The 20,233-nt window shown below is 40.8% G+C and overlaps 1 protein-coding gene across 1 annotated transcript in view; it reads left to right on the top strand.

Annotated features, from left to right (window-relative positions):
• LOC132992607 (pappalysin-1-like) overlaps positions 1 to 19,981 on the top strand; it is a 43,396-nt gene extending 23,415 nt beyond the window's left edge. Inside the window, exons 12-13 of the mRNA XM_061062036.1 lie at positions 649 to 747; positions 14,285 to 19,981. Of these exons, the coding sequence (XP_060918019.1) occupies positions 649 to 747; positions 14,285 to 14,389 (204 nt within the window). The 3' untranslated portion in view covers positions 14,390 to 19,981. The remainder of the gene's footprint in view (positions 1 to 648; positions 748 to 14,284) is intronic.
• The last annotated feature ends 252 nt before the right edge of the window (positions 19,982 to 20,233 follow it).

The following is a 20,233-nucleotide window of genomic DNA, read 5'->3' as shown; positions in this document are numbered from 1 at the left end:
CAGTGCCGAGTTTTTTTTAAAACATTTTTTTAAGCATGCAGATGTCTGGGTGAAGTTAACAGAACTTTAAACACATTGGCAAGTCATTCTCCACATTTTTTTTTCTCTGATGTCAGTTGCTAAGGCCCTGCACATGGGGCACAGGTGGTTGTTAGCATTTGTAAGTGGGTTCAAATGTTGTTGAATGGGTTTCTGGTATCAGAACACTGACCCTTAAAATATTAGCCTGCCATAATATTTTAATTTGAATCTTATGTTAAAACTACATGTCCTCATAAAATGGTTCATTCACATGTGAACACATATGAACACTCATTTCAGGGAAGGATGACATCACCTGTTCCGTTTAGGCCAACTGGATAACCTGATTGGTAACCCAAGTGGTGTGGGTGGAGCCTGCCCAATAAATCACCTTATTGGAGTGTTTTGTGCCGTGAATAGTTTATGGTATCCTCAGTTTGATTTATGGGTCAGGCCGTGTGAGGGCTTAAAAAAGTCACGTTGAAAGATGAGGGAAATTTAATGTTTTAGATTAATCAGCAAATTTATTCCGAGACCTTTTAAAGCTCCTAAAAATGCTCTACAAGAAACCGAAGGATTTTGTTCCTTGCCATTTTGTTTAATTCAAATGCTTTCTTTTTGATACAGCCATTCATGGGAGACAACTACTGTGATTCAATCAACAACCGAGCCTTCTGTAACTACGACGGAGGAGACTGCTGCCAATCCACTGTCAAGACCAAGAAGGTTAGTGGCATGTTTGACTTAACCTCAACACAAACCGCCCTCACCCTTAAGCAGCAGAGGCACATGGAAACAGTGACTGGGGAAGCTTTGGGTGCGGTGTGTTTATAGCAGAAGATAATAATTTTTGACACAATAAATATTATATGCACTTTAAAAAAAGATTCTGTTATCCCAGATAAAGAATTGAAATTAACATTACAAAGTAGGCAAAGAAAGCAAAACTTTACTTTGTAAACTAATAATTATTTTATCAAATGTATCAAAAAAAAGTTCATAACCACAAATATTACACACAAACTAAGCTTCTGGAATCACAAAATACTTCTGTTGTGAGAAAAAACGACCTTAGCACTTGCTGAAACAGCGATGCTCTACCTCTGCTAGCCTAGCAGCTGCCTGTCAGCTGTATCTTACGTTAGCTTGAGGCACACAGCTCATGATTAATGTAGCTTCCCTTCGTACTTCTAGACTCAGTATTCTTATCTCATCTCACGGATGCCTTCAGACTTGGAACTATGATACAAACTAAAAATCTAATTACAGAAAAACATAATTTGTCAATGGTAAACATAACTCGTGTTTGTGGAACATCATTATGTTGATCAAAAATATGATTAAAACAATAAGTATTTATGACAAAAGTATTGGAGAGGGGTTAAGGGGAGCCAAGCGTTTTCAGATAGAGCTAAAGACCCAGCCAGCAACCTTCCTCTGGTCGCTGTTTCCCATCAGAAAAAGAGATAATGTTGGATTTGCTTCTGGTCACACTGATCAACGTTCAGTGTTTGTGCTTTTACCCTGCAGTCACACTTAGCTTAGGGAGAAATCCCATCCCCAACATGAGAGCATTTTTCCATTTCCCTAAGATTAACCTACTTGGACTTCTTTTTTTAACTTACTGTACATCCTTTGAGATTTTTTCAATGACCATTTCTACCTACGCAAGGTAAGTTTAATGGAAACCACAAGTGAATATACTTGAAGAATGTTGAATTTCACCTTTTGGAACATCTACAAACAAATTCCTCCTTACTTTGCCTTGAGTCCAACTTTAGATTACTGGTAGATAGATTACTGATTCCACATCCAAGAGAGTGGGAGTTTGTAGACTTCATCAATACTCTTTGTTTCTTTGTGGTATTCAATTTCCTAATGTGTAAAACATCTCAAATTGACCAACTATCTTCAATTTGTAATCAAATAGATATGAGTTATTACAGAGATTTAGGGTCATGGATATAAAAGTATAATTAAGTTGTTCACTGTTTTTGGGAATATCTTCATTGTATGGGGTATTTTTTTTTTCAGTCGCTACTCCATCAGCCCAGTTGTAATTCAGCATGAAGCCGAGCATGACAAAAAGTTCCATCATCCTTATGGTAGCAGCTCACTTAATTCAGGGAGGTGCTCTGTCTTGCTCATTCCAGCCAGCTGCTGGAAAGGAAAATGATTGGAAGTGTATTGTAGCTTCTGTGCTGCAGCATCTGCTTCTCTGGCCTGGCCTGTTTCTGTGAATCTGGCGAGGGACTTTAGTTGTACTCCTGGCATATCCATCCGTATGTCTGCCTGGATTTATATTGCAGTCTATGTGTCTCACTAGCTCTGCTAGTACGTTTGACTGAGACTGTCCTTTTTTCCTCATAAGGGGAAATGAACAAACAAGAAACATCTTTTGATGTCTTCCACTTCATGATTGGTTCTATCCACCTTGACACCATTGATTGTGCATTTGGGAACTTAGTCATGATAACAATGATGGTCCTTGTGACTTTGAGAAAAGAATCACCAAGGTTTTCGCCAAAAGAGCATGGTCATCAAACAGCACCTTGAAAGGCTTTTTACCTCCTAGTACCTCCTAGTACCATACCAGTAGGAGTCATGTTATAACATAACCTTTGGGACAATAAAGCTATCCCTCCATCCATCCATCCCTCCATCCATCTGTCCGTCCATCCATCCATCCATCCATCCAAATAAATCAACTATAATTTTTAACATTTAAGGGCTGACTTGGTTTGATTTGAGTTGGACTTCTTAAAAATAACTAGCAGTCTTTTGTGTCGTGTATTTATTCAGGGTACCAAAAAAAGTATCAAACGGCCAATGGTGAAGTGGCAGACCAGGGCTTTGATAGCAGATTTCTATATGGGCTAACAGAGAAACAGTGTAGACTTCAAACTAAGTCATTAGAAAGTTTAATGTTCAACCTGTAAATGGTGTCCATTTTGTTGTAAAGCTTTCCAATGACAAAGCTTGACAAAAAATGAAATATCCATGTGCAGTTACAACTGGAAACTACAATGTTCCTGGATTTGAATTAGACATTTGTAAAGCTATCAAATTAAGACAAATCTTCCTGCTGAGTGTTTGTAAAGGGTCAATGAGACTTTTGTAGTTTTCACAAATAACAGATGTATGAAACAAAAGTTCTTACGTAAAAAGGGGCAAAAAAACGATTCTTCATACAATTTTCAAATTTAAACTATAACCAACCTGTGGCTTGAAAAAAGGTTCAGGAGCTCCAGGTTTTGTTTGTTTCTCCTTTATTCAAAACTTCAGTGTCAGATGTAAGCTGGTGTATCCTGAGGTCAATAGAAGCAGGAAAGTGGGTGAGCAGCCCGCTGGGAAGTGACCTCACTCCTGAAGTGGTTTCCCTGCTCTTGATTGACGCTATCTTATCCTTACATCTTCTGGCCCCAATCCATGGCAGAGGCCCAGCCAGAACCAGCATAACTCACTTTTACTGACACCCCCCAGTGGGAGGATAGACTCCATTGAATTACTACTGCAACACGAGTCTGAGCTGGTAGATAGGGAGCAAGGCACAATATTGATGTTTTGGACTTTTTTTGTCCTTCTTTCCAATGGTTGATTATCAGACAAGCGACAAAATTCAATGCACATGGAACCACAGTATAGTCTTCCTCACATTGGCTTCACAATGAATTTTACTAGGGGGCAAGATACAGGAAAATATCAGGTATATCAGGTAAAGTCAGGCTGAAGAATTTGACTACTTGTGTTCACACATGCAGGTCACCCCCAAAATTTTTGAGAACTTCTTAGGAATTTTGTGCATGTGTGAAAACACCATAACTTACATGTATTAACACACATCTTTCCCTGAAAGACCAGGGACAGGGCGACCCAGTGCCCTGCAAACATGAGTGTACAGGCAACATAGCCACTCAGCTGCTGCCCGTCAGACAACATACCTGCAAAATTTACTTCAGGCAAAGATATTCTCTGTGAGTCCGATGCTGGTTTGTTCATATCTTTTTAATATAGCTGCTCACATTAAACTGTCAGTCTACAGCTTGTAAAATACAGTGAAAGTTTGTTTATTTTTCATCCTATTCCCTGCCGGGACTCAGCTTGTCAGCGGCTGTCCATCAAACAGAAACACGCCCCTCCAGTGGCATTTTCCCCTGTCTTTCTTGCAGTAAAAACTATTAAATAAAACCATTTATTCATTACTTTTGACTGCATGGAGAGAGGACTGAATGTGATTAAAGTTGGACTTTAATCCTCATCGAAAACTCTGGCCAAACTGCTGCTGTAGTTCCATGCCAAGGATGCTACATGCCGATGGTCAAAAGTAGTGTCTGCAGAACAGGTGTTACCAGTTCTTTGAAACAATAATGACAGGCAAATAGAGGATCGAATGACCTATTTGGTACTGACTTCAGTCAAAGGCGGATTTGGTGAAAAGCCGTTCATTTCCAGCTGAAGCACATTTTTCTTTTTCAGTGGACGGCTACAGTATGATGCAGTGAGTGCATTACTTGGCGCTCCAGGACTCCAGACGGCTTGTCCAAATTTCTACTTAAAGACATTTAGCCCTGGCATTGTTTGAAGAAAAATAGTCTGGCTGGTGTTTTCCACTGGTAGGTCCCCAGGAAACTACTTGAAAAGATAGGAAAAATAGCTCTGAAATAACTAATCAAAATGTGATTTATCGGCTGCCAGAAGCGAGGGATGAGGAAGGTTACTGTGGGTGAGAAACAAAAAATAAACTCTTAGGAATGAAGCTGATATGGGAAATTGATATGGGAACAGAGGGGAGCCAGATGTTTGATATAATCCCTTGCGCTTGTTCGTATGTGAGCCCATTTAATTAATTGATGTTGCTTGCCTGCACACACGTGTTTCTTAAAGCCTAAAACATATGCATGAAACTCAAATTAACCTGACACGCAGTTTCAAAACGATAAGCCAGACAACTTCATCCTGTCGTTTTTATTACTTTTTTTTGTCTGCATTTAAATCTCCAGTGTATTTATTACAGTTTTAGTACATGCGTCTGGTTAGGCTTTTGCAGTTGTTTATTCCTCTTGGGCAAAGTTTTTCCTCGCCGCCATCCCCATTTGATCAACTCAGTCAAAACAGAAACAGGGTTTCTTTTTTGCACCTGATTCTGATTTTCTCCAAAAGCGAACACATGTGTGGCAGACGACCAAGGCCAAAGTCACATAAAAACCTGTAAAAAAAAATGACACAATATATGACAGGAATCCGTAACTCATTCATGACAGCCTCCCTCACTCCCTCGGAGCTGCTGAATAACACACTTGCTGGGTGAGAAAGACAAGCAGTATTTTCCTCTTTAGCGGGAAATCAATGTTCTTCCTCAGACCACAACTGAAGACTTTGTCCCAAATTGTTTAATTGTTTCTGAATGCAGAGTTTGTTGTTACAAATTCTTCTGTCTGTGTCAGAGCAGAGTTAATTTGGTGTCAACAAACAACTACCATGAAATTCAGTGTAAAAGACACACTTTTATTACCATTTTGTTTTCATCTGAAAAGCTAGTTTGTCTAGTCTGCAAGCTAGTTCAGGCAGACAACTGGAGCTGCACTATTTTCACACCTAACATGCGTCATTATTCACAATCACCTGACAAACACCTCCTTCCAATTAGCCGTCTGTTTAAGCTGCAAGATTTCCGGTCTGTCCCTCCGCTCTTTCATTGCCAGCTCTGACCTGCACCAGTACTGCACTCTCGCTCAGCCACACCACCACCACTGTCCCAGCAACCACCTGTAGGCTCCCACTGGAAGGTTTAAGATATCATCCCATCCTCCTCAAATTTCGACATGTAAAATAGAACTATTGACGCAGTCGGAGCCAAGACGCCAAACACAAACTATGTTCTGCTGCTGAAGTAATAGAAAGATTTTTTTTTAATAATAAATAGCCCAAGAAAGGGGGCAGTGGTTAGTGTTTAGTGCTGGTGCCTCACAGTGAGAAGGTTCCTGGATCGAATCCCCGTCGGACAGGGAGGTTTGAATGTGAGTGTGGCTGGTTGTCTGTCAGCCCTGTGATTGACTGGCGACCAGACCAGGGTGTACCCCAACTCTCGCCTGATGACAGCTGGAATCAGCTCCAGCCCCCTGTAGCCCCGAAAGAGAGAAGTGGTATAGATAATGAATGGATGAATTACCATACAGTTGAATGGACACGTTTTTAACCACTTAATGAATGAAGGATACTTTACAGGAATGTTGCATAAGTTGAAGCTGGAGGGTGGGGGGGGGGGGGGGGGGGGTCAAAACCACGAGTAAACAATCTTTATCTTTATCCCCAGTAGTTTATCAAAGCAGTCAAGAACAACAGACACTGTACCCATGATGCCTGACAGTAACCTGACAGAAAGACAAGTGTGTCTCATTCAGTTTTCCTCCTGCTCATTCACATTCTCTCTCTCTCTCTCTCGCTCTCTCTCTCTCTCTCTTTTACACACTCACACACACACATCGCACATGAACAGACACGCCAGCCACCAGTTGGTTGTGGTGACTCAGTGGGGATCTGGCTCGTGTGTTGTTGTCCCTTATGTGTTGATGCACGGCATATGACACCAATGATATGACGCCCGTCCACACATCCACACATCCACACACACAAACACACACACACACACACACACACAAACACACACACACACACACACACACACACACACACACACACACACAATTCAAATACACCTCTCATTTGTTCCATATGTACTCTTGCCCCATGAACTTAGGTCATGACTGAGAGGGAGAAAAACAGAGCAAAGGGAATTTTGGGGGAGAAGAAAAGCGGTTGTACATTTTTTATAATCATTCATGTTCTCTCGCCTTTAAGGGTAAAAAAAACATCCTTATCAATGTCACTTTTTTTTTTCTCTGAACTTAAACCAACTGTTCTTCTCTTCTCAATATGTTGTCTTCAGTCCACTGATGGAGGAGATGAAACACACTGACAAAAAACATCTGCCCCTTAACCGTAGATGCTCAATTGACTTCTTTACAGCGGTTGCAATATTGTGATTCCCAACTTTAACTACAGAAGCCCTAAGTGGACATGCATTCATTACTTTTTAACTCCATTTCCCTGGGACGGCGAGTGTTTTCTGGTTGTTTTCTTGAGACTTATTTTTCTCTTCATTTCTTGGTTTCTTGACTATAACTCATTAACCTATCTCATTATCTGGAGATCACATGTTGCCGCGTGATAACAGGATCATTGTCTGGCAATAAAGACAACAAAACAATGCTGCCTTTGCACACAGTAATGAGATACGTAAAGACTATTTCTGTGTTTGGTTTGTGCTTTTGCAACTCTGGGGATAAGAGTTAAACAAGTCGAGACCTCGAGAAAATAACAGGAAACAGAGATATTAAAATGTATGGCTGCGTGTCCGCTCAGGGCTTCCATAACAAACACCAGGACTTTTAAAATCTCCAAAATGACTCATTGTTTCAGTATAAAAAAATCATCATCTTAAGAATGTATTCATTTCTTTCCAGATACAATAATTGGGCAATTTCTTCTCTAAACAATCTCTTTGTAAGAATTAGGTGATTAGCATTTATTAAAGTTTTCCAGATTTCTTCCGCTTTTACTTTTTACTTATCAGTTCCGACTTAAATCCTGATAAGAGCCGAATAACTGAGAGAAAATGGAGCAGAATCGTGAAAAGCAACGGAACTCAGCTGCTCACTTATTTTCTACTACTTCCCTTCCCAGCATATGCTTTCTCTCTTGACTCGTATTTTGAGTGAGATTTGTGTATTAAAGAGTTCTGGATGACTTGCCGCGTATTATTCCTTCCCAGGAGCTTTGAAGGTGCAAGGACTGCCTGCACGTAAGGTCACCGCAGGATCTCCCCTTAATAGTTGCAAGCTGTTGGCTGGTTTTGGAGAGGCAGGGAGGAGAGGAGACGAGGGTGTAGAGTATGCTTTCCGAGGGTTGCCTGAGCAAGACCCCCTTTAACAGGTCCCCCCCCCCCCCTCCCCCCCCTACTTAAACCCCATTCCCCTACTAGTTTAGAAGGAATTCCTTTCTTGGATGCTGGAAGCAGTATGCAGAGGGCACCCATTATATAGTTATATGACTTGGCCTTTCTAAAACAACTTTTTATCAATTTGCCTGTAGGTTTTTCTGTCTTTGTTGGTGGTGGGGTCAGGAGTAAGTACCGGGGTCCCTCCCAGTCCCTCACTCCTGTTTACAAGTCTCAGTCTGACACATGGACTAGCTAATTGTCACAATTGATGTTACAGCTGACCACTAAACATATCTGTCCCTGAGGACAATTCTCAATGCCCTTTCAAAATAAAAGCACACATTTTAACAAATGCCATGGTTTTTGACACTTTACATATTAACATTTCAGTTTTTCCAATGCCATCCACACATTTTTGTTTAACAGATCTTCTTTTGGATCTGGACACTTGTGATAGATAGATGGTATGATGTTTTTCAGTGGTGAAGACCATAGACAATACAAATATGGACGTAGCCTCAGTGACTTCACCCATTGGTTTCTAAAGAGGTGTCTTAAAGCCAAATGATGGTGGTCACCATATTGGAAGTGCTATCAGCATCTAACTTTTAATCTTCCAAGTAACAGGCAAAGAGTTGGAGTTAAGGGTGGCTTTAAGTCTTCAGGCAAAAGTTGTAGCCCACCAGTCGGTCAACTGAACCACACCCCTTATTATACAAATAAATGTATGCATAACTCATAGCCTTAATTAGTCAAAACAGGTTAGTTAAAAAAAACAAAAAACTACAGCGTGTATGAATACACACTGTAATTGTACTTTGTACCACGCAGTAAACGTGTCTCATACTACTGTAAAGATAGTCATTGGGGCGCCTGATAGCGGTCACGTTGCCCTTCGTCTGTTCAGAGGCTATAGTCCTCAAAGTGGGTGGCCAGGGTTCAATTCCAACCCTCCACACTTTACTGCCAGTCCCCACTCGGGGCTGTTGGCTTTTGAAATGCCTTTGAACAGCTTAGTTGACTTTACTTCCTGTTGCAATGGCTCTATCTGGGTAGTTAAAGAAGAGTAAGGGCATCCATGTGCATACAGTTCAGGGATTTTCATTGCACATGAAGTGAAACTGTGAAACTTTTGGTTTGCTTTGATTTTGGCGCCCCCCGTGGATAAAAAAAAGTACATCTTATCTAATAGCCAATCTTTTACTACACTTGCATAAGTAGTGTTTACTGATGATAAACCTAATGCTGCCTCATTTTGACAGTCAAATGTATGACTTGCTGTTAATCTTTGCGGTGGAAGATGTAAATAAAGGCTTCTCGTCTGACACTGACAGGATGGCAGCTGTTTCAGGCATTAAAAATGATCATATAGAACTATTTTATCTAGTCCCTGATGGTCTTATTTCCTTTTGTATGTCATATAGAGGCATCGGTATTAATTTCAGTCTTTTTCATAACCAGATAAAAACTCCTCACTGGAGCTTTAACGTAGCTTTTCTTGGCATTTATCCCCCCTGCAACACATTGCTTATCATTAAACAATCAGCAGCCTACAAGAGCCCCCATTATTCCTAACTTTCCTGTATTTGTCTGTGTGTGGGGAGTGGGGCTGAGGCAAAACACATCTTAGTGGGAGGGAAAGCAAGGATAATGTAGAGGGAGGAGCAGGGCTTTTCTTCACAGCTGAGCAAAGGTAGTTACACACCAGGGGTCACATGCTCCCCACTGTTTTTTAGGGGTTTTGGCTGTTTGCTGATGCTAAGTGCTTGCACTTATTTTGCCAAATCTCGTTATGTGTTATTTTGCTCTAAAGTTGCTGTTTCCCCTTTTTTAATCGTATTCATTAGAGCTCTTTCTTCTTGCTCAGCTTCGTTCTGTCTCTGTGATTTGAATCTCTTCAAGTATGTGGGAATTATTTTACGATACGGGGATATATCTTAGATGTCAAACTTGGCTATTGGTTCCAACAGCTGATTTAAGGTGAAACAGTTGGTCAAAGCCATATGCTGTTTATATAATTTATGTAGCCTTTGTAACATTAACCATTGATTTTTGGCTACGTTGGCATTTTGAGGAACCCTGCAGTTTTTTTTTTTTTTTATTGTGGAGCCATTCGTTACCATATTTGGTCAAGAAGGAGGGCCGACTGGCAAACACCAAGCTACCAAAGCTATCCAGTTTATACCCAATTACGTTAGCTAGAAAGTTGACCTTGATGTTTTAAACAGAACGGGATTGTCTTTGTCGTGGTATCTGACCAGAGTTCTTGAGACTAATTAATCTAAGCCGTTTTCACATATGCACTCCTGTATAGTTGTCATGAATAGAGAAATTAGCCTAAGAGTGATTCCCTTTTTTTACCAGGTCGTAATCATGTTTAATTCTGTTGTAAATTTGGTGATTTTAGTAAGGGGCATGATGAAGAGAGACTCGTTTTTGGAGCCAGTCTCAAGTGGTCACTCAGAGAAATGTCTGCGTTTGCTACATTATTTATCCACTGACATTGCCTCCTTTTTGGAAGCCCAGCTTTTTTATCAGTGTACTGAAAAATATGATAACATTTTCGCTGGAAATGCTTATTTTTGTTTACGTAAAAAGGTTGGGTCAGTAAAAAAAAAAACCTGGCACTCCCTTAAATGTTTCCTGGTATAATTTTAAGACTGATGAATTATTGCTAGTTGTAATTCACTCCAATTACAGCTGTTACTTTCTAATGAACAGTGTGGTATGCTTCCCTAGGTCAGCCAGTTTCCCCTCTCACGGGCCTGTGCCCCTTTGCACACCTTCTTCACTTTAAGCAGAGACTGACACGCACATACTGCGCACACAGAGCTGAGAGGAACTCTGTGTTATTTTGACCTGTTCCTGAGATGGTAGGATGGGGCTCTGACAAGGTCTGCGTTCTTCCGAAGGGCTTTCATGTTGCTGTTAGTGGGTGTCCTCCCCCAGCCCTCCTCCAACCCCAGGACACGGGGCAGCATGAGGGCCCCCAGGCCCACAAGGCCAGCCAATCCTATTTCCCAGCCACCCTGCGAGAACCTCAAGTCAGGGCCAGATGTGGCAGCTGGCCCAGCCACCCTCGGGGTCAAGGTCAAAGGAAACCATGTCAAATTTGCCACCCACCATCATTTTCTAGATAGAGAGATAAACAGAAGTGGCCTTGGAGGAGAAGTGAGGTGTAGAGGGAGTGTGAGTAGTAGTGGGAATGTGAGAGGAGTAATAACGCAAGGTAGAGAGTCTAAAAGAGACAAGGTGAAAGTGTGAAACTGAGAGATAGTGTAATTAAACTGAGATAGGGTCAGTTGGGAGCGAGGCACCCTGTGTTCTTGGCTTCAAAATGCCACAGAGGAAACACTGACAGCTGTTTCTGAAGTGTGTCCGGCCCTGGTCTTGTAAAGTCGTCACATGCAGGCCTAATTTTCTCAGAGGAGTCCGGGCACTGCCCACCTGGCCCTCGCATTAGGAAACCCTCCCCGACACAAACAACTTATTTTATACCCCATTTCAAAGGGGAGCCTGCGTCACTGCGTCTCAGTGACTTGCATGCTCCCCCGTGTCATTTCACAGAACCGCTGTCTACAAATGAGCAACTCCTAGAGACTACTGGAGGTGTTTCCTGTGTGTTACATTTACCACCGCCTATAATGTTTTACACCGTGACTAAGATCCCAGTCTTAAGTTACTGTAAGTTAGGGCCAATCAGACGGGAAGTGGTAAGTTTTAAAAAGGGTCTAGAGTCTTTTAATTATTATGGAGCAAAAGAGCAATTTGTAACACACGATTAACTTTGATAGTTAAAAGCTATGTAATACTTTTTTTTTTAAAGAGTCAGTTTCCACAAATGGTGGATCAATACATTTTGTATTTTGTTGTATGCATCATATTTTATTGAACTGTATTGTGACATATCTTGTTTTATCTTTCTTATATTACTTGATCTCATCCAAATGTATTCTAATGTATGGTATCTTATTGTATGAAATCATTTGGTATCGTATCTTTTGATATCTTACCATATTGCATTGTGTCATACCTTTATTTTAAACAATTTATTTATGGGCTTTTTTTTTTGCCTTGGAGCGACGGGACAGTGGATAGAGTTGGACATTGGGTCAAGAGAGAGTGGGGAATGACATGCAGGGAGGGAGCCACAGGTCAGATTCGAACCTGGGCCACCCGCTTCGAGGACTACAGCCTCTGTATTAACCACTTGGCCACCGGCGCACCGGATAACTTATGTTATCTTTCTTATATTACTTGATGTAACCAAACGTGTTCTGTCATATGACATGCTGTTGTATGGATTCATGTGGTATCTAATCGTATCGTATCCAATCGTATTGTATCCAATCGTATTGTATCGTAATAATGGTATTGTGATAATCATATCCTTATAATCATAGATATTGTATCGTATCTTGTCTCTTAGCTCATATTTTATCTCAACGTCTTTAGAAAGACTGTTCATCCCTTTACTTTCTATCTTCAAGAATGATTAAGCTTGTTTAATGATGGCCTTCTTGTAGTGGAAACAACAGCAGCCTTTAGGCAAATTGGAATGTTAATCTAGAAAAAATAAATCTATATTTTAAGAGATCAGCTCTTTTAAAGAAATGAGTGTTCGCTTGAATCTCTCAAAAAAAAATCTAAACAATTACCTTTAGTGGTAAGCAACCTTTCATGACTCACAATGAGGTTTCCATTAATATTTGGCAAACCGAGATGAATCTTGGATTTACGTGAAACTTGGGAAATGACTCAGCTTCAAAGTCCCAGCCTTTGATATTGATGGTGTGCAACATAATGGACACTATTGTTATGAATGCATCTTTCAGTGGATGGAAAAATTCTCATTTCTCTCTTTATTCTTTGCTAATGCATCTAGTAATTACCTGTCCAACTTTCCCCAGTTGGTATGAGCTCATGATTCAATTTGTTTGATGGCATTACAGTAATGTTCTGGGTAATTAAACAGCAGCTACTCCATATTCAGATAATAGCGCAGTGATCTGACCCTGGCAGACAACTTTCACTAATAGTACTGAACAAATACTTTTCCTTGGCATGAGTCATGTATTCAGCTAAGTATCTATATTGGTTGCATAGCCAGTGTTTTTGTTACTTTGAGCACAGAGGTCCATTGTGCAACACAGGCAACACCAATCAGCCCTGTCAGGGAGAAGTGACACTGTCTGCAGCCCCCCCACAGATTGATCTGATAAGCCACCAGGACACCAATGCAGACATGCCCTTGGTCTGCTGCCTGCCTTCCATGACTTAGACCACATGTGTTCCTTGTTCGGCGGCAGAGACGGGGGACACATTTTGTGTACCCAAGCAGCTGAAGCAGGCCCCCCTGAGAGGTGAGCCAACAAGGCAGCAGCAGCTGGTGCTGATGACGCATTGCCAACGCTGTCCAGTGATGTCAAACGCCGCGGGCAATGGCTTCTGATCTTCCGGTTCTATTTTCACCTGGACATCAGACGATCAGAGATGTCAAAGTGTCATATAGTCTGAGACAGGGTCTTCTATGTCGGCAAAATACGCCCCAAAAAACACAACCTTCAAGTAGATATTTGGTCTTATGGAAAAGGAGAACATCAATTTTTTGATACTTTACGGCATTGTTTTAAACATGAATAGCAAAGTTTATATTGCTGATTGTAATTGGATGGCAGGGGTCCATTACTGTGATGTAACTGCACACCTTTGACACAACTTTTTCTTCTTCTTCTTCTGTTGTTCTCAATCGATGCAATAGCTTGGAGACTTCAGAGTCCAACAGTTTAGCTCTTAGTCCCGGTACACATTGTACCCAGAGTTATTGCACCCATTACAAATTGCCCTAATGAAAACCACCCTGATTCAATTTCAAGCCTGTTTGATATTAGCAAGAGTCTGCTCTACATCAACTATTAGGAAAGATACCCAGTGCGTGCGTGTGTGTGTGTGTGGGTGTGCACATGTGTGTGCACATGTGTGTTTAGTGAAACTGGGACAGCCAGGTTATGTGCTTATTTACGAGAAACATTAAATCGATATTGAACGTCATACGAATAACGACATTTTGAAGTAAGTTTTTCAAAAGTTTTGAGCAGCTTGCAACAAAGGCTCTTGAGGGTTTTTTTTCTTTTTCTTTTACTTCCGCTTGTAACCTTGTTTTGGAAACTTTGTACTTCGATATTTGAAATCCTCGCTGCAGGTTTGTGCCTTTCTTACGTCACAATTACAATAACGTTTTTGCTTTTTCCCTTCCATCCACAGGTGATTCCATTCCCCATGTCCTGTGACATACGAGATGAGTGCTCCTGTCGGGATCCCAACGCCATAGAGAACAGAAAGGATGAACACGTCCACTCCCTGGGGTGACCAGCCTGCAGCGGGGACCTCTGTTCGGTGTCCCAGGACCCTCGCATCAACACAACACAGCCAGAGTGGCCGAGGCTGACCCCCCTCCCTCCTCCTCCTCCTCCTCCTCCTCCTCCTTCTTCATCCCTCTCTCGGCCTCCGATTTCCTGCACATGCTGCTTTAACAGGCATACCTCTCCATCCATACTGCAAACCCAACCAGCTGAAATATTTGCCTCCACATCACAGGAAGATCTAGATTAGAGGCCGGGACTCATGAGACTTCACAGAAAAACTTCATTTCTCAGCTTAAAGGAAAGTAACCCTGCAATATCATCATGAAAAAAAAACAAAAAAAAAAAAACATATATAGCAAGGAGGAAAAAAAAAATACATGAAACTGACTTTTTTTTTTTTCTGAAAGAGTAAGAAAACAAAAAAACAAAAACATAACCAAGCCTAGGTAGCATGCCTTTTGTTCAGTTTTGTGCTGGCTTCAGTGTCTATTTTAGTGACCTCGCTCTACAATCACGTGGTTGAACCAAAGGTAAATCAAAATGTGCAAGTAGGGGATTCGTGTTGATGTTGGCTCCGGTTATTGCAAATATGAAGGAAATCAAACGTTGAAGGTTATACTCAGACACTTCGAAGGCATGTTAGACAGCTTTTTCCCGGGAGGTTATAGAAGTTTGCGATTACATCATTCCTGGTTTTCCAAACAGGTCAGACATTCTGTATCTCTACATCCTTTTTTCAGTACAGTGTGTTTCTGCATATAGGCACATTAGAGGATATAGAGGTTTTTATCTGAGCTCGCTGGGGAAGGAGACAGCCATCTTGTTAAGTTTCAAGCCACAGATTGAACACAAAAGCCAAATTAGAATGCATAAAACACACACACACACACACACACACACACAAATGTCGATTAATAGTTGAACAGCCGCAGACACAGTTTCCTAAGACGATTTTATACTTAGAGCAAAATTCTGAATGCACAACATTTCCAGCATGGCTTCTGCTACCGTGTTTGCTGCTACTCGCCATCCTCACGTCATAATAGGGTTGGACAGCATTGTCTGCCTTGCTGCTTTCAGTACCTCTCCATAGCATTCGTTCACAACTTGCATGTTAGTCTATAATACTTTCAGAGAATACATAATGATGCACTAAGAACTTTAAAAAAGAAAAGAAAACCCAGAACCTCACTTCTATGTCCCCTTCAACCCAACTACCCAAGGAAAAATACTACACACATCGACCACGACTTAAAGAATGTCATCGATAACACCTCACCTCGGGTTGGGGTCCGTTTTACTTTCAGTTTGAACTCCCCTCCCTCCTCCTCCTCCTCCTCATGGTGCTTGAAACCTCAAGCGCTGATTCATTATGTTTAAACTGAAACTAAAAGGATCCCTGCCTTTGCTCAGAATGTAGTCAATGCTTGTTAGGAGTCTGCAGCTTTTTTTGTAACGCACAGTTCTCCATAGCACAGTAACACATACGCAAAGGAGGAAAAGGGGCTGGACATCAGCCATGGCTCTTAGTGAGAATGAATAAAGGTGGAAGGACATCTTACACACACATGCATACAAACAAATGCATACACACACACACACACACATCCCTCATTCTCTCACCGTGACAGTAGTGTGGACTCTTTGCTGTAGCTTTGCAGGCAACAATGTACATGAAAATGGCATTTGGATGTATATGTCAACACAGCATTGTCAGTCACACTATGATAATAATGATATTCTCTGCTGGGTCTAGTTAGTTCATTCTTTTAACCATAAGTCTGTATGAAAGTGCACTTCTGATCAGCACTTTTTCAGTATTGTAAACTTGGGTGTCCATCCCCCCACTAATTCATTTCTTTAGATCATATGGCTGCCATGGTAGCCATTTCTATTTTTTTCAATCTTCATTCCAGACACATGCATACACCCAGTTTTTTCACCCTCATGCACATGAAATAATGAAGGCTGCTTGGCATATTGGTCCAAATTTTGCTGCTCTTATTTGGCTGCATCCATAGTCGTGGTATAACAATCAGCATGATTATGTCTTTTCATTCGTCCTGGGCCAATGGCACAGTCCCTCTGACTCATATACGGCTGCTATAGCATTCCAGATCAATCTCATCAAACTTTGGATTCAACAAGAAACTGTACAAGTGGCAACGTAAGACCAACTTCATGACATTTGAGTTGAAGAACTCTGACAGAACGAAAACACGCAGAGAAAGTGTGAAGGTATTATTTTCCACCAATTACATACAAAAAGATATCATGTAAATATTATTATATGTTCTTTAAGGGAAGGAGCGTGGAAAATGTTTTTTTTTTTTTTTATTCATGTATTTCCTTTTTTTTTTTTTTTTTTTTTTTTTTTACAAAATGTCATATTTAATCAGTGTTTGTATTATTGACCTCAGTTACTGCACTTTTTTTAGTTTCCATGTAAGAAGAAAAAGTATATCTTTCAAAAATCATGTTTAGAAGCTGCTATTGTCCGAATGGTGATCTGAAACAAACTGTAAGATATTCGGTCCTTCGACTTCCTGTGTCGCTATATTAGCTTTCCTGTCCTTTTCGTTTTATTTGTACCTGGACGTACTTAATCCCTCCGCGACCCAAACTCGCTTTTGCTTTCCATGTTATCAATGATGTAGAGAGGTATTGTCACTACCAACCATCCAGCCAATTCCCTCCAAAACTACAGTATAGGGTTCACATCACCACACTCCGTTGATATTCTTATTTATGTAGCGCCAATCCAAAAATGATCTCATGAACCTTTACATACAGAGCAGTTCTAGACAGTACTCTTTGAAAAAAAAAAATAATATCCCAACACCAAACATTAATCCACCAATGAGCAGGCACTTGGATCAATGGCAAGTGATTTAACAGGCAGAAACCTCGAGTAGAACCAGACTCATTGGTAGACAGCCACCTGTCAAATATGTTTATGTCGAAAAATATTGTCACTCATTCAAGGTCTTTCTGGACAGCAAATTTCTCCCATTTTTGTTTCGTCCTGATGTATTTGTAGTAAATTGTCTTAGGTTGTACATATGTATAATTTGAAGAAGAAACCTAAAGATGGTAGCACCGAAGTAATGCTTAAATGAAGGAACTCTTTGTTACTTTAATGTAACACAAACATTTTAGAGGCTTTATCAACACAGATGCCCTGAAACAGACTTGTATTATTTTAATATCATCAAAAGATTGTCTATGTCTTACTCCAGATACTGCTGCTTTACACACAAATATTTCTAGTGAGGATAAACTGACCTGCAATCACTTCACTATGCCAATGACATGCAGTGCTGTGGCTCATCATGCGCCAGTGAGGTCACTGGGAAGTTATTTTAGCTGTTTCGAATGGATGGATCTGAAATCTATCATTGGATCCCTTTCATTCCAAAAATCAGAGTTCGCGCGACCAACGAATACACAAGAGATTTCCTTCTTAGAATCATCGGTTTAAAACCTGAATACCTAAACAACCAATACTATCAGGAAGGCTTCAGAATGTGACTCCATGTCAACTTGAAAAAAATGCCGTTCTTTATTATAGAGAAGGGTACCCATAAGCCATTATAAAACACAGATATTCATGGAAGGAAGTATAAGATTACGCATTGGATGAGGACATCACCTCTCTACTGTAGTCATCACAGGATCCCTTGCTGTACCTCATGCCTGTAATGTTTGCTGCTTCTATATTTTTGGTATTTTAGTGACTTTTTTTTTTGCGTCTCATAACAATGGTGTAAATAGTAGAACTATTTATTGAGAGTGTTATACTTTTTTAAGTTATATTTAATGTCCATGTAAGTTATTTTTTACATTGTTGGTATAAACACAAAAAACATGATCGGTTGTGAGTCCAAACTGTCAGTTTGTGTCTGTCGTCGTCACATTGCTTAAATTGCTTTAGATCATTGCTTGAAAAAAAAAAAAGCAAAAAAAAAAGCAATGATCTCGTATATCGTACACTTCCGACTCACAACCATGCAAGAACTCATTGTCTCATTGGTCATTAAGTGTAGAAGGACACTGCTTGCATCCAATGAGGATTCAACACATGTTCAATGTTACTGAGTGCAGAGTAACTTCTTTTCCCTTTAAAAACCAGAATGTAAAGTTTTTTTATTTTCTTATTTTTTTTTCAAATGCACACATTAGCCATATGGACAAGGAGTTGTGAAAAGAGAACCAAGTATATGATGTTCAAGTGCATAAATACATAATATAACAAATGTTTTTTGAGAGACCAGTGCAAGGCACACGCCGAATATGGACACAGCCGGCTGAGGGCCGGATGATAACGGGCATAAGAGAGGGATCAAAAAATGAAAAATAAAAAGCAGGACTGGAGGTTAGAAGGCAGCCGACAGTGCCACAGATAGAGTGTTCTTGGAGGGGAGGAAGGGGGGGGGGGGGGGGTGTTGGAAGGTGTGTAGGGATGGGTGGGCTGCTTTTCCTGGCCTGTCGAGCTATTTGTCCAGGTGTGAAAATGTGTACTCACAGAGGCTGCCCCTGGGCAAAGGGTGGCCAGCGCTGACTGGCAACAAGCCGAGGCCAATGAGTCAGAGTTTCTCCCGGGGGGTGGCAGCCATCCCTCTCTGGGACTCCCCCCCCCCCCCCCCCCCACCTCCTACCTCCACCTCCCCACTTCTCGACACACTGGCTCATCTGTCACTGTCAGGTAAGCCTTCGCGGGGCTGCCAGGGTCAAGCTGGCCCTGTGAAAAAGAGAGAGGATGTTTGCCCAGCTTATAGAGCCTTTTGAAGTTAGGCTGAAGGAACACAGCTCTCCTCACCTTTGGAGCCTAATGCTTATCACCTAATATGATTTGTAAAGCAGTCTTTTATTTGACAAGCTTTGATACCTCTCCACATTTTCCACCAACAGTCGCTCCTTTGTTTCCTAATTTAACACCTGGTTGTTGTATTTGCTCGTCTAAAAATGGCAGAAAACTTTGTAGTGTCGAAGTCATTACAAAGCGACGGGGAGGGTGAGGAAGAGTGTCTGAAGCCCTCGTGTTTTTGGCTCAGATCATTGTGGAGAAAAATACTGATGTGCCATCTTGTTGTAAGACATTTTTCTTTGTGTATTGTAACACACGAAGTACCTCTCACAGGCCTCTGGTTATAGAATGGTCCACTTATGTCTGTTTCCTAATCCCTCAATAAATAAAAAAAGGTGAAGTGTCCCTTTTTTTCTAAGTGGGAAGTACAAAAAAAGTGTATTTACATATTATATGGATATCTAGTGGTATTACTGCAATGTTTCGTACCCGATTGCTCAACAAATATATTTTAAGATGTAAATAATAATATTATATGATGATTGTATTTGCAAACCATGTACTAACTGTTTGGGAGTAGCTCTTGGATTGATTTTTATCATGACTATATACAAAGAGATGAACCGTGAATATGTTGTGCATTGTGTCAAAGTATCACCTGCAAGACAGAAAATCAAGAAAAAAAAAAAAGACCTGTGATGCTTTACCACACCACTCGCTGTCAGCATTTATTTGTTCATAATGGCTTAGTACAAGCACTGTTGTCAGTTGTCTAAACCATGAATCTATCCATCACAAAGACTCATAAGTTATTTATTTGTTGCCAAGATGAATAAAGTCCTAATGGTCATTTCTGGGTCTTGGGAGTCTGTAGAATCTCACAATCAAACTTGACTGATCTTTGTTACGCTTTGAGGAAGTTTGTTCCAAATCTGTCTGGCACCAACCAACAGCATTTCATTTTTTTTTTTCTCCTCCACACTCCATACTGTACATTGTCGAGTCTTAACCCGATGCCTTTGTGTTCGCTGAGAATTTCAC

The sequence above is a fragment of the Labrus mixtus genome, chromosome 17 (genome assembly GCF_963584025.1).
Source record: "Labrus mixtus chromosome 17, fLabMix1.1, whole genome shotgun sequence".
Taxonomy (NCBI): Eukaryota; Metazoa; Chordata; class Actinopteri; order Labriformes; family Labridae; genus Labrus; species Labrus mixtus.
The sequence above is the reverse complement of the archived record's forward strand: the minus strand, read 5'-3'. Positions and strand labels throughout refer to the sequence as shown.